The 14,154-nt window shown below is 27.3% G+C and overlaps 1 protein-coding gene across 8 annotated transcripts in view; it reads right to left on the bottom strand.

Annotated features, from left to right (window-relative positions):
- Positions 1-307: 307 nt before the first annotated feature.
- Positions 308-14,154, bottom strand: part of LOC129916287 (F-actin-monooxygenase Mical) — a 124,975-nt gene continuing 111,128 nt past the window's right edge. For 2 of the 8 annotated variants that reach the window (XM_055996146.1, XM_055996145.1), the window contains 5 exons: positions 10,680-10,896; positions 10,248-10,452; positions 6,202-6,285; positions 6,040-6,140; positions 5,530-5,921 (listed from right to left, as the gene is read on the bottom strand). In XM_055996146.1, the coding sequence (XP_055852121.1) occupies positions 5,578-5,921; positions 6,040-6,140; positions 6,202-6,285; positions 10,248-10,452; positions 10,680-10,896 (951 nt within the window). In that variant the 3' untranslated portion in view covers positions 5,530-5,577. Of the gene's footprint in view, positions 1,453-5,529; positions 5,922-6,039; positions 6,141-6,201; positions 6,286-10,247; positions 10,453-10,679; positions 10,897-12,069; positions 12,274-14,154 lie in introns of those variants that run through there. The other 6 variants (XM_055996150.1, XM_055996149.1, XM_055996147.1 and 3 more) reach the window with 5 other exon arrangements.

The raw sequence follows: 14,154 nt of genomic DNA on the forward strand, positions 1-14,154 counted from the left end.
TTTTTACATTGACATTTATTCTTCTGATAGTCTAACTGACGATTGAAAAATCAGGGCTAAACACAATGAAAACACTTCTCAGAACTAAAGTGTAAGTCAACTGTTTCTATTATTTTTTCCAGCGGAAATTCCAATTTTTTAAAATTTTGTTTTGGTAAAAGTAAACCGGAAGCTGTGAACAGATAACAATTACACCATTTACTTGTACCATTAAAATTTCTTCGTTTAAAACCTTACACAAATCGTTGTTTCTATTATTTTTTCCATCGCTGTATCTGAAATATGTAATGAAATTAAACTCTCACAATTTTATATAAATATAAATTTTATTTATTTTCATTTCTCACAATACAATTGGGGCTCCTCTTACTTCTGATTTTATCTTACACATTCAATATTATTCTTTCTTTATCTTTGCAACCATGAGGGCATTTATATTTTTTTTTATTTATAAAACCTTTATCTCTCTTGTGTCATCTATTTTTCTTGTAAATGATTATTATAATAACTTCACAATATAATGTAGTTGACTTAAACTAAAAAAAAAGTAAAATAAAAAATAAAACTCAAAAACCTAAAATGAGCAACAAAACTTTATTAAATGAAAAAAAAGAAAAAAAAAATATTAATAATGATATAATAATATTATTTTAAATAGTGTCCATTCATTTAAATATATAAATTTTTTTTATATAAACATTATGTTACCTTAAAAAAAAATTAAAATTCAATAATACAAATTAAAAAAAAAAAAAAAATAAAGAATATTCAAACTAAAATCAAACTAAGAAAATTATAATAAAAATATAATTAAATAAATTTAACAATGTAAATTTTTAACATAATATATATAAAATAATATAAATCGCAGATTTTTTATTTGTTTTATTTATTATTAGGTATTTAAAATAAAACTTTTTTTTATTTAATATTTATTAATTGATTTTTCAAATAGTCCTTAAGCAAAAAAATTGTCTTATTTTGTTCATGTTGTATACAACTGTAGTAAGTGTATGTATAAACGGCATTTATTGTTATGTTTTAAGTCTAAAAGATTTTTTTTTTTAATAACTTTTAACTCACAATTTTTATTTGATTTTTGTTGTTATTAAATAAAAGTTACAATAAAATTGCTTCGATAGTATTTTAGTTACAAAAGACAAGAAATTGTCGTAGAATAAAATAAATATTTTCGTGTTTTCTTTTTTAAATTTTATTTTTAATTTTTGTTTATGTTTATAAGCTAATTTAGCAGCAGTTTTTTTGTTTTTTTTGGCAAATATGTGTCGCTTTTTTTTTGTTTATTTATTTTTTTAATATCAATTATGTGTTAGTTTTTTTTTTGTTCTTGTTGTATTGTTTTTAAATATAGTATAATTATTATTTTAATAGACGTAGAATCGACATACAAATTTCATACGTTATTAAATTCCATGGAAAGCTGTTTCAAATCTGAAGGAATAAAAAAGAATATTTTTAATATTTTTTTTTAATTTCTACTTGCGTTCTATTTTTATTTTTTGTTAAATTAAAAAGAAACAAGTGAGTAGAGGCACTACATTTACGTGGAAGGATAAAAGATTTTATTAGTTTGGAAAAAAAAATTAAAAAGCTACAATCATGCATAAAATAAGAAGGTGTATAGTAGACTGATTCAAAAAAAAATTTTTTTTTTTTTGTTCAAAGCATTGTTGAAAATATTGTTGGAAATGACGAAAAAAAAATACTGTAAAAGTTTCAGCCCTTAATGTTAACATTTAGTACCGCCGCATCGCAATTTTCTATTTCCCATACGATTTGTATGGGAAAGATTGTGTATTTGTGTTTAGAATTTTGTATCTTTTTAATGGTTCATCCAAAAGGCTTGACAAAATCATTTTCTTTTATAAAATTGTCCGCTCTACAAAAAAGCTCTTATTAATTTTTTTGATTTACCCCCGCGTTTCGAAGTTATTCAACTTTAAAATATAAAAAGTACTTTTTTCTCATTTTTTTCCGATTTTTTGACGAAATTATTATGTTTTTCAAAAAATTTGGCAAAATTTTCGAATATTTGTATTCTATGTTGTGTTTTGGTTTCACAGATCCTTTTATATAACTCACAAACCCCTAAAACTATCATATTAGATTTCTTCAATAAATTCGAATTATTCATTTTTTCAACTAAAAATTATTTTAATTAAATTTTCGCGTCCGTTTTTTTTTAATTTCATAAATGCAATCCTGTAGAGCGTTCAATTTTATACAAGAAAATGATTAAATCTAGCCTTTTTGATGAACCATTAAAAAGATACAAAATTCTAAACACAAATACACAATCTTTCCCATACAAATCGTATGGGAAATAGAAAATTGCGATGCGGCGGTACTAAATGTTAACATTAAGGGCTGAAACTTTTACAGTATTTTTTTGTCGTCATTTCCAACAATATTTTCAACAATGCTTTGAACAAAAGAAAAAAAAATTTTTTTTGAATCAGTCTAGTGTATAGTACATGCATAGATTATTTTTAAGAATGTTGAAAGTTTTTTTTTTATAATTGTGTGTTAAATCTCGTTTTATTTGAGAAGAAATCTTAGAACCCTACGTACATATGTAGGTAAAAAATAATTGATAAAGGCACGCATCAAAACAGAAATTAAAGTAGAAAAAACATTTTCAGTACTTGAGCGTTTGTTAAATTAACAAACGTATCCCTTCGTTGTCACCTAGTTTGGCCCATGATTTGTGTTGAAAATTCGATTAAAAAAAAACTTTTAAAGCGATTTTTTTTTAATATGGGAGTAACCCGCAGAAAATTTAGATGTGCGAAGTTGAGTGCAAAATTTAAAAAAATACTCTTCCTTTCAAAAAGATCGTTTTTCCCCTAACTTACTTTATAAGTTTATTGTTTTTGTTTTTTAGTTTATGATTTAAAAAAAAACAACGATTAAGAATATTAAAAAAAAAAATTCAAATATTACAAATTTTTTTATTTCAGAAATCAAGGAACGGTTCTATAACAGGTACCCTTTATTATGGTTCATAGTAGGATCTTATTTGCCATAGTACAAGTACTTCGTTTAATAAAAATCTTAAGAGCCGTTTTTAAGCAAGCATTTCTCTTTTGGTCATTTGGCAGGTACCGTTAATTTCGGTGATAAAAATAAAATTTGAGTTTCCCTAATATAGTCGGAGAGGCGACCGTCGACTTACATAGCTCATTGGGTGAGAGGTTAATTTTGGTGTCAAATAAAATTTAAGTTGGTAGTAGGAATGAAAAAAATAGAGTAGTGACAACCCTATTTTAAAGGAAAAACAGTCACATCTCACATAACTAATTCTGTGATATCTTTGTAGTTTATTCAAATAAGGTAAGCTACTTGGACTAATTGGGAATTTTCAGAAAAATCGAACGGCCTATCAGAAGATTTGAAAATAATATCAATTTTATTGAAAAGCAGTTAGAAAGGGTCATGTATCTTCTAAAAATAAAGCCATTATTTAAGTTTGTACCGTTATTATTAACAGAGCTTTTTGTGTCAACATAAGTGAGGATACCTTAAAGTAAGCTTTTTTTTTAATGACAAAGCCCGCAAAAGCGAATAACAGATTTCAAAAAACTTTTATTTTAAAATTAAGACTTCAATGAACATTTCCGGATCAAAGAATCTGGAGTCGAGTCCAACGAGCACAATAAATAAAAGGTTTAAAAGTATGTTTTACCAGCTTGGCACTTTTTGGACTCTTTTTTCTAAGGTTTTGAATCCAAGATGGAACACCTTTTTGATATTTTAATTTTAGCTAATATTTTTACTTTTCAAAAGTTTTGAATCCAAGATGGAACACTTTTTTGATATTTTAATTTTAGCTAATATTTTTACTTTTGCTAAATTTCTAACTTGTATTCATTACATGTACTGTTTTGAAAAAAAAAAATTCTATTAAAATGCTTATTCTGCTCGCCATTTTAAAGCCACTATTTTGAATAAAACCGAATAAAAATGCAAGCAGAGACTTTTTATTATTAACCCACAACATTAAAGAAATAAGATGATTTTTTTTTGCCGTTGGCTTTGGCTTTCGGTCTAACAGGATTGATATAATCGTAGCTTGGTATAGATTAGGTTTAAAATTTGTTTTAGAAAAATGATTTAGGCCCAATTTATTGACTCTCCATTAAACTTAAATCGCCATTAAAAAAGGGAATTTTAAAATTCAAAACCAATTTCGTTTAATTCAGCCTCTTTTAAGGATTTTTTTGAAGTTTGGCATCATTAACTAATTGAGCATTAAATTTAAAAGTAGTTTTAATTAAAACACCAAATTCGACCTTTTAAGAGGGATTTTTAGAGCTAATGGAGGTTTTAAACAGAATTTCTATTTATTCACTCTCAATTAGTGTCAAATGTCATTTCATTTATTTTTTTTATTTGAATTATTATTTTATTTGAAAAATGTCAAATGAGCTAAAAAATTATTAAAAAAACATCAAAATTATGAAAAAAGTCCAGACTAGAATTTTGTGTAGGTATACACACATGCATTTGTACCATAAAAAAGAACAAAATTCAAAGAAATTAATGCATTTCTTGTCTACTTCGCACAGATAATACTAGATTATATTCTCCACTTCAAAACTAATCATTTTTGAGATGCTGCATAATACATACATAACATACATAACATTGCAATTGAAGCCATGAGAAGAAGAGATATAAAGCTTACTTCTAAACCAATGACACGAGATGAATGCCGATAACACTTAAATTTAAGTTGTTATTTGACACCGATGGAAAAAATTAAAAATTTCACTTAACTCCTTCTTCTTCTCATGGTTTCAATTGTAGGTTGTAGCATTCTTTGGTTACCACTGGTATATCGTTAATCTCTTGCATTTTCTGGCGTTTTCAGCTGTAAAATACTTACGGGTCATAGTTTTTTGGTTTTTCTTCCAATTCAAATCTATTTGATTTGACAAAATTGTAGCTTTTGACAGATTATTTTTCAAACAAAATAAAAAATCCCTAGGATATTTTTAACAGAGTTTTAAATTTAAAGTTTTCATTAAAAGTAAGGACTTTAACTAAAGAAGAGTGAATTAAATGAATTTTTAATGATGTATACTTAAAGGCGACAATAGTTTAACGAGGGCGTTAACTAAAGCGATAAATTTCAAAATTTAATGGAGGCTCAATAAATTGGCCCTTAGTAAGAAATCAAAATCAAATATGAAAGTAATCTATAAAAATAACTCGAAAACTCTATTTTTATAATTTAGCAAATACCAAAGAAAGACAAAGTAATAGTAATAATGAAGATCTACTTCTACGCATGCAAGCAAAAAGAAATGAAATAAATTTATAGAAAAACAGTAGAGTGTTTCTGTTTGTGTATATCTAAAAGTCATTCATGTGCATTATGAAAATAAAAAAAATTGTATTTAGATTAAATAAAATCATAAAAGTGCGCTTGCTTATAACAATAATTGTTTATTTGTTTAAACTTTTTTGTATACAAAAAAATGTAAATACTGCAATAAATTTAAAAATACAAACTAAAGTGCTATATTCAAAAAAAAAAAAAAATCACTAAATTTAATAGTACAAATAATTGCATGCTTTATAAACTATCAAAATATAAATGATAAAAAGCATTGCCCATGTCATTATATGATTATGACTTGAAGAAAACAACAACATGCTTTTTTGCTTTTTTTCCTGACTTACATCTGATTCGTCGATTTGACTCGATCGTCGACCACTGAATGTAATACCATCATTAACTACATCATCTCCACCTATTGCTCCTGTGCCTGTGGTGGCCACTGGAGAGGAGCCTGATGATGTTGGCCTTAGGGCTGCCCGCTTGGCAACAATTTCAAGCATTTCATTAAGTATTGCCCCTTCGGCTGCCACATCGGCTGAACTTTTTTCCAGTTCTATTTAATTTATAATATAACATATAATTCATGCGTTTTAGTTAATTTTTGGTTAACATGCTTTATATATATATATTTTATGTCGATATATAATATTTTTATATAAAATTAAACTTACTACTTCCAGATAGTCGAATATTCAGTTCTTCTTTGAGTTGTGCGTGTCGATGTTCCAATTGTAATTCTTGTTGTCTGATGCCAAGTTCTTCATCTCGTTTTCTAAAAAATTAATTTAATTTGTTTAAAACTTTGAAAACAACTATGAAAATAAAAATCTTACTTTAATTGAGTTATATTTCGCCAGATTTCTAAAAGTTCTTTTAGTAATTTTTCATCATTAGCACCCATATTTGATGCCTCCAAGCTGTAATTAAGACAACAAAATTAATTAAATGTGAATATCAATTTATTAATATTGTGTCGCTGCGCGATAGCGAAAAAACACAAACGGAAACCAAGAAAGATTTGTAAGCCTTCTGTTTTTTTTAGATCACTCCAAAACTGGCGTGATTTTGAATACGTTTGTAATACTACGTCAAAGCTTCTGTAAAAAAGGACAAATCAAAATTTGATAAAAAGATTACGCATACACCTCAGTGACCCTCCACAAACTTCTTAAAGTCGTAAGAACTCACAAGAGTGAATGTTGTTTGGAAAATTTTCTCATTAAACATTAAAAATTCTACTTTTCTGTTCCAAACTGTCAATTAAACATAATTATTATGAACAATAGAGTTTAAAATATTAATTTGTTTATTTTGTGTAACGTTTTTTATTTGTAATAGGTAAAAAACTACTACGTCAAAGCTTCTGTAAAAAAGGACAAATCGAAATTTGATAAAAAGACTACGCATACACCTCAGTGACCCTCCACAAACTTCTTAAATTTTCTTAGTACATTGGTCTCCCACGTAAACGGTCAGGAGGAGCAGCATAATTTATTAAAATTTTGACATTAAAATGTAGACATTTACCACCTGAATACAATGGTGTAGCTGTAGCGTTAATCTTTCAGTAAAATAGCGAAAAGTAATGTGGTATATTGGAAACTATTTTATTTTAGAATGATTTATTTATTGTCTTGAAACCATATTTTGAAAACAAAATAGTATAACTAGTGCTTGTTTTGTTTTTATTTATGTCCAATTGTCATTAAGGGAAACTTATCGGTGCGAAAAATAATAAATTAACAATTTAATGTAATCATAAACCAGAGATCAGAAATAAATCTCAACCTTTTGAAAGGTTCCTTAATAACTCTTATTTGTCGCCATTTGCAATAAAGGTCATAAAATAACCTTTATTTTTAAAAAAGAAAAATTTCGGTCAAGGTCTGAGAGAAACCTTTATTTTGTATTTTTTTATGTTTCGGTCAACCGCAGTGAGATATATCGCTGAGAGAAAAAAATAAATCTCATCTGCAAATGTATCAATTCCTAGAGACATGGGAGTGGTGCCATATGAAAGCTTATATTCTCAGCTACCCGATAGTGGTAAAATCGGGTTTATGGATTTTTTTTCAAAATTCCAAGAAATTCGCGTTTGAAAGTTGGGGTAAAATTTTTTTTCGAAAAATTCCCGAATCTTTGAACGCTCCTGAAAGCTAAACCGCTTGAGAGCAATTTTTGGGAGTCATGCCAAATGATAGCTTGTGTCATGGGCCTACGCTTTGCACATTGTCAGATTTTTAAAAAATCATCTTCCATGTTAAACCGCCACATCATGCCTATTTTTCAGAATCGGGCTTAACTTTTTTTTGACCTTTAAGTTCTCCCTGTTTGAGAACGCGTGCACCTACAGGGATGGGAGTTGTACCCAAATGTTTCAAAAAAAATTTTTATAATTTTTTTCAAAATTCCGATATATTTGAAGTTGGGCGGGAGAAAACGCTTCTGGAAGCTGAACGCTTTGTCCTAGATATTAGAACATCGGTCTCCTGAAATATTCGAAATTGCATTGGTTGTGCTTGTCGTCCCAGCGACTCTAATCACAGTGGAAAACACATTTTCGTCTTAAGATTTTACTTTTAACGAAAAGAGATATAATCTTGGGTCTAAAGAACTTTGAGAGTCTATTTGGTTCATACATTATTTAATACATAAACTTAGAAAAAACATGCTTTTTATATTTATTTTTGCAAAATAAAGACATTCTTGACCTATTCGACATTTTCCTTTGAATTGACTATTTTTGATTTATTTTCAGCGCAAACGGTTAAAGGTTGACCTTTTCCATTCATTTTTTGGTAAAAACCTCAACCATTGAGAGATATTTTAAGAGATAAAAAATAAATCTCAACCGATAACCTTTATTTTTGATTTTTTTTAAATAAATCTCAAACCTTAACTGAAACTCTCAGAGAGAAACCAATTAAAAATAAAGGTTGACTGTTATTTCTGATCTCTGTCATAAACTATACTCTGTCCGATAAAAATTGGCAGTACAGGGAAGAAAGGGCATTTGCATCTCAGTCTGCTTCACGCCTTCTAGATATGTCTATCACATAAAAAAGCTCACACAGCGATTTATCATTTGTGTCTTCTTTATTCACATCTCTTTAATTTCAATTAAAGGTCAAGGCATGTTAATGACGATAAATTTACTGACAAAAAGTGTTCAAAATACATTGAAAATCGGTTATAACGACATCGCTTATAACGAAATATCGGATATTCCCAACTAATCTTTAGGTCCCAGAGGTTCATTCGAATAGTTACAATCGGTTATAACGAAAAAGCGGATCTAACGAAGAAATTCTCGAGTCCCATCGAGTTCCTTATAACCGTTTTTTTACTATACTTATTCTTCCGTATCTTTAATGCCCTTTACCCCTTCATGGCTTTTGGCACCCTTATTGCTATACATGGGTTTCTTTTTGATATTTTTAACTTATAACTTATTTTCGGCTTAAAGTGAAAGCCTGCTAACTGCCAGATGAAATTTTACATAAAAAGACAAAAAGTTCTCAAATCATATCCACTTTTTAACTTTTAATAGAATGGGGTATAATAAGAAACTTTTTGAATTTATTCAAAAATATTTTTTTTTATTTTTTAATATTTTTTTCGTGAGAGTTAAAGTGGAATTAGGTGGTTTTCACTTTAAGCTGACGATATATTTACATATCGTCGGCGTAAAGCAAAATTGTTTTAAATCCACTTTTTACCGAAAATGAATTAATGCAGTTTTACTAATTTGAGGGTGCTCTTTCCGAATTTGAAAACCGTTTTTGTCAATGTCCAATTTTGGGTTTTTAGTTTTAAAAAATATTTAAAAATAGAATGCACCTACTAATGAGGTAAAATTGTATATTTTATTCAAGAGAAAAGAACAAACTTTATAAAAAAACATAACTTGAATGGCAAACGAGCAGAAAATTGTCGTATTAAACCAATTTGAAACTTAAAAATCGTGCCCTGTAAAATTTGCTTTTTGTGGCTTAGAACAATTTTGCTTTACGGCGACGATAATGTCCGCTGGCAACTCTTTCTACTAACAATTTTCAGTAATTTTAGTAGTAATTTGTTCTCACAATACAATAATTTTAACTCATTCTCGATTCTAACGTGTTTTTATTGCTCTACAATTTGTTTTTAGATTATATTAGAATTCGCCATTGGTTTTTAAAAATATAGACTGTTAGGTCAAAAACACACATAGCTTAGGTATATCAGGTCAAAACTGTAAGAAAGTCGACGAATATTATGGAAAAAAATTTTGTGTTATGCATAGAAATGTTTTTATAATGCTATCATTTTGTATTTGCAATAAATTTGTTTTTTTTTTTTTTTATGGGAATTCATCTTATTTGAAATGAAAAAATTTAATGCAAAAATTGCTCAAATTGTTAATGAATAGATATTGATTTTTTTGAAATTTAAAATGCATTTTTGTTGTATTGATAAAGTCGTATTATTCTCCTGCAAAGTAATGACAAATCTTAGAGTTGTTTAAAAATAGAAAAAGCTTTGATAATTTTGTCTAATTAATTCTACAAATCCTACAAATTTCGCAAAGTTTCCTGAATAGTCTATATTTTTTTTAGTGTAAGAATAATTTTAGAAAAATGATGTAGGGTAGAGTTGCCTATTTTCGGCCGTCTCTAGTTTCCGGCCACCTTTCGGAAAATCGTTATAACTAGGGATTTCGTAGGGTTTATTCCAAATTTTTGCTCTTATGCTGTTCTCTTATATGTTAGAACAGCAGAACAGTATTTGGAATAAACCCCTTTGAAATCACTAGTTCTAACGATTTTTCGAAAGTTGGCCGATAACTGGAGACGGCCGCAAATAGGCAACTCTACCCTACTATGTACTTTGTACTTACTTATCAATAGTTTGTCCCTCTCCCCTTAAAGCTTTTTCAATAAGTACACCTCTTGCTTCTAACTCCTTCAACTGAACCTCGATTTCCTCCTGTTCACGCTGAATTTCTTGGGCGATTCTTAATCGCTTGAGTTCAGCTTGACGTGTTGCCTTAGTGATTGCACGCTGCTTCTTCTGTTCTCTAGATTCGGTGGCATAGCTCTCGTCTGTATTTTATAAAATTTTATAAATATTAAAAAAATATTTTATTAAAAATAAATTCAAAATATCAAAATTGAATTTAAATTACGAAAAAAACACTATTTCACATATTTGTTAGATTAAAAAAAAAAACATAAAATAATTATTTATATATGAAATAAAAAACAATAAATAATAAATTAATTAATTGAAACGAAAAAAAAAAAAAAAAAACAATGATAAACAAACCAACCATCGGATCTCTGATAATTTAATGGCAATGGTGGAATTGGAGGCGGTATTTGTTCATCTGTGTTTTTGAAAAGCTGCGGGCTAGATGCGTACGATGAGATTTTTTGATACTTTTGCTTGGCAATGCAGTCTTGTGAATTGCTTCGCTGATCATGATGGTGTCGATATTGGTGTTGCGGTGTAGTAGCGACAGGAGTTGTAGGCGATGATCCATTGTCCTTGTGTATTTTACATATATTTTTTTTTATTAAATTAATATCAAGTTTTTTTTTTTTGATTTTTTGAAAAATCCAATTATTTTTTTTTTTATTAGAAAAATTTAGAAAAAATAGCAAAATTTTGAATAAATTAGTTATTTATTAAATTAAAAGCGACTCATCTAGGTTATCAAAATGAAATTAGATAGACCACTTTTTTCTTTGAAGAATTTTGCATAGTAAGAAAACTATGCAAATTGTGTAGTGTTGTGTTGATTTTTTTTTTTTAAGTTGTTGTATATGAGCGGTGCGCAAAAGCAAAGGTTATTTTTGATTTGAGTAACATGTCTTTTTTAAATTAATTTCATTTGTTAGTTTAGATATGACCCAGAGAGCCGCTATTTTTTTATCAACAAAATTTAGAACCAATTTTATTTTCAATCGTGCAGAAGCTTTAAGGAAAAAAGCAGCCATAAATAAAAATAAATAAGAAAACAAAAATCCAGAACTCCAGCCGAAATAATAAAAAAAAAAAACAAAATCAAAACCAGAATATTCTCGAAAAGTAAAAATAGACCAAATCCATAGAATTCATGTCCCAAAAACTTATTTTTAATAATAGATATCAATTTGATTTTAATTCAAAAATATAAAACAAATATTATATAATAACAATATAAAATTCATATAGCGTTTTTTTTCTATACATTAAACTTACTAAGGGCCAATTTTTCAATAGTCAGTTAAACAGTCAGTTAGCACTTATTCCTAAGGATAGAGAAAAAATCAATTTTTCAACAAGCAGATATAGTTTATTGCTAAGAATAAAGCTATCTACTTCTTTCAGAGACGAATAAAAATTATTCTGAGGAATAATCTCAACAAAAATATTGTGTCAGTTGACAAAGCTGTTTTGAAAGAATTTTGAAAAAAATACAGTGGAAATCAAGAAAACAAAAACAATCATGAATAAAAATGACGTTTAATTTTAAATATTTTTGAATTTGACAATTTTTTTTTGTTATTCTGTAGAATAAATTATTCTTGCTTGAAAAATTCAATGTTTTTATCTGATTGTTTATGAGCCTAATAACTTTATTCGTCGAACAGTTAACTGACTATTTATTAGAAGATTGAAAAATTGGCTCTAAAAGTAAAAAAAGAAATGAAAAAAAAAAAAATAAAAAAAAGTAAAATTACATAAAGTTGTCGACAGGATGTGCTTAAGAATGCCCCTCCTTTAAATATTTTCAAAAAATGAACGCGCAGATTCGGTGTAATCGTTTTGTGTTGTGTACATAGTCTTAATAAGGTATTAAACAAATTTGGTGTTAGGTTGAGGAAAAGAGTGCATTTGATTTAACTTGTCTACACTAATTCACACTTTTTTTTCTTTTTCTGCAAGAAATGAAATTAAGAAAAAAATATAGGAAACATATTGAGTGATGGATGATTATAGGATATTTGAATAGTGAATTGATTTAATTATACTATCAGTTACAGAATTTTCTAAGTGAGCAGTTACATTTTTTTAAATAGCTAATACATAAATACGGAGTAAATGAATATTGTAGTACAAGGGTTTGGCCTAAATTGTTGCTTTTGTTAGGTTATTCCTTTTATTTATTCTCAATTATGTTGAAATTTATTGATTTATTAAGTCAGTTACATTTTTTAAAATAATTAAATATGGTTAGTATCGATTTCACCTTTATTCCTATTAACTTTTTATTAAATAACTATTGGCAAAGAATACTTGAGACTAGATAAAAATACAATATAGCTAAAGCTTATTTGTGTTTATGGGCTGCGAATCATTTCTTATATTAAGTTATCAGTTTAATAGCTACTTATTTATTTGGTTTTATGTATTACCTAATTTTATTTATGCCCAAATTAATTTTTAGTTAAATTACTGTTTATGGTTGATAAAAAACTAGTTTTATGTGAATGAACTGAACATTATTAAGTCTCAGTCTCTTACGATTCCTAAATACTTGCTATACTCATCAATTCTCATAATAATCCTTTTCATTTTAAATCTAACTTTTAACTCGGAATAAGTTGTTAAAGTAAGAATTTACTATACATATAAAGGAATTTGAAAAAGTTAGTGTCTTCTCTTTTGAATACAGAATAACAATGACTCGTAGTTTGGCATTATCACGAAACCCAAAGAAATCATGTATAAAATCAATTAAGACGGTATTGACGAGCTATAACATTTATAAAAAGCTTTTATTGAACATGCTTATCAGTGCAACTTTGTTTTAAGTTAATACATGTTGAAATGTTAAATAGCAAGACAGTTACAAATGTAGATGTCCACCTATAGCAAATTCTTACTTTTGTCGATATTTAAAGAAAACGATATCAAACAAAATGCTGGACTGTGTCCCACTAACGTGCTTTAAGTGTTCAATATTCTTAAATTTTTGAAACTTTTTTTTTCATACAGATTTGGTAAATATAAAAGAAAAAAAAGTCTTAAATGAATTTAAGCTCCAAAATACAATTTAATATCCATGATTAAGATGCATTAAAAAAAAATCAAAATAGTTAGAGCCTTTAAAAAAATGTTTTTTTTTTCTTAAATATGTAGTTAAAAAAAATGAAATAAAGTTTAATGCCATCCCGCTAATTCCACATAAAAATGATTTAAAAAATTGATTAAAAACAAAAAAAGCTTCAAAATCTTATCAATTTTTTTTTTTCATTTCATTGTTTTGGATATATTCACACTTTTAGAAATACACTCCTTTTCATCAGAATAGGTACACTACTTTTCAAATGTTCAGTATTCGTGTTTTCCTTACAGTGTAGGTAAAATAATAATTTTTTGATGTCAAGTCATTATTTGATGTTAGCAGAATCAGCAAAAAAAAAATAATTCAAAACGTGTGGTTATTTTTCTTGTTTCTCTATGGCAAAGCATTTCACATCGAAAAACTGAGTAATTTTTTTTTTTCATCAGAATAGGTACACATACAGAATGATGTGAAAGTGGTCCATGAAATGAATTTAAACCAAGTTCTTCTTAAAAATGTATTTTAGTTATTTTATTTTTTGTATAGTGGCGTTTTTATTCATAAAAAAATAACAAAACTGTCCAGGAATTGCATTGTTAAATCTCTTTATGCAATCTATCTGAATCTCTTCCCTTAATTGTTAAATGGTGGGTTAGGAAATATTTTTGTCTTAAAATCGACTATAATAAATTTTATCAGTACGGGCTAGCCATTTCCAAACATTTTGAACAAGGTTCAGGGTTGCTTTCTA

Source organism: Episyrphus balteatus, chromosome 3 (genome assembly GCF_945859705.1).
Source record: "Episyrphus balteatus chromosome 3, idEpiBalt1.1, whole genome shotgun sequence".
NCBI classification, from domain to species: Eukaryota; Metazoa; Arthropoda; class Insecta; order Diptera; family Syrphidae; genus Episyrphus; species Episyrphus balteatus.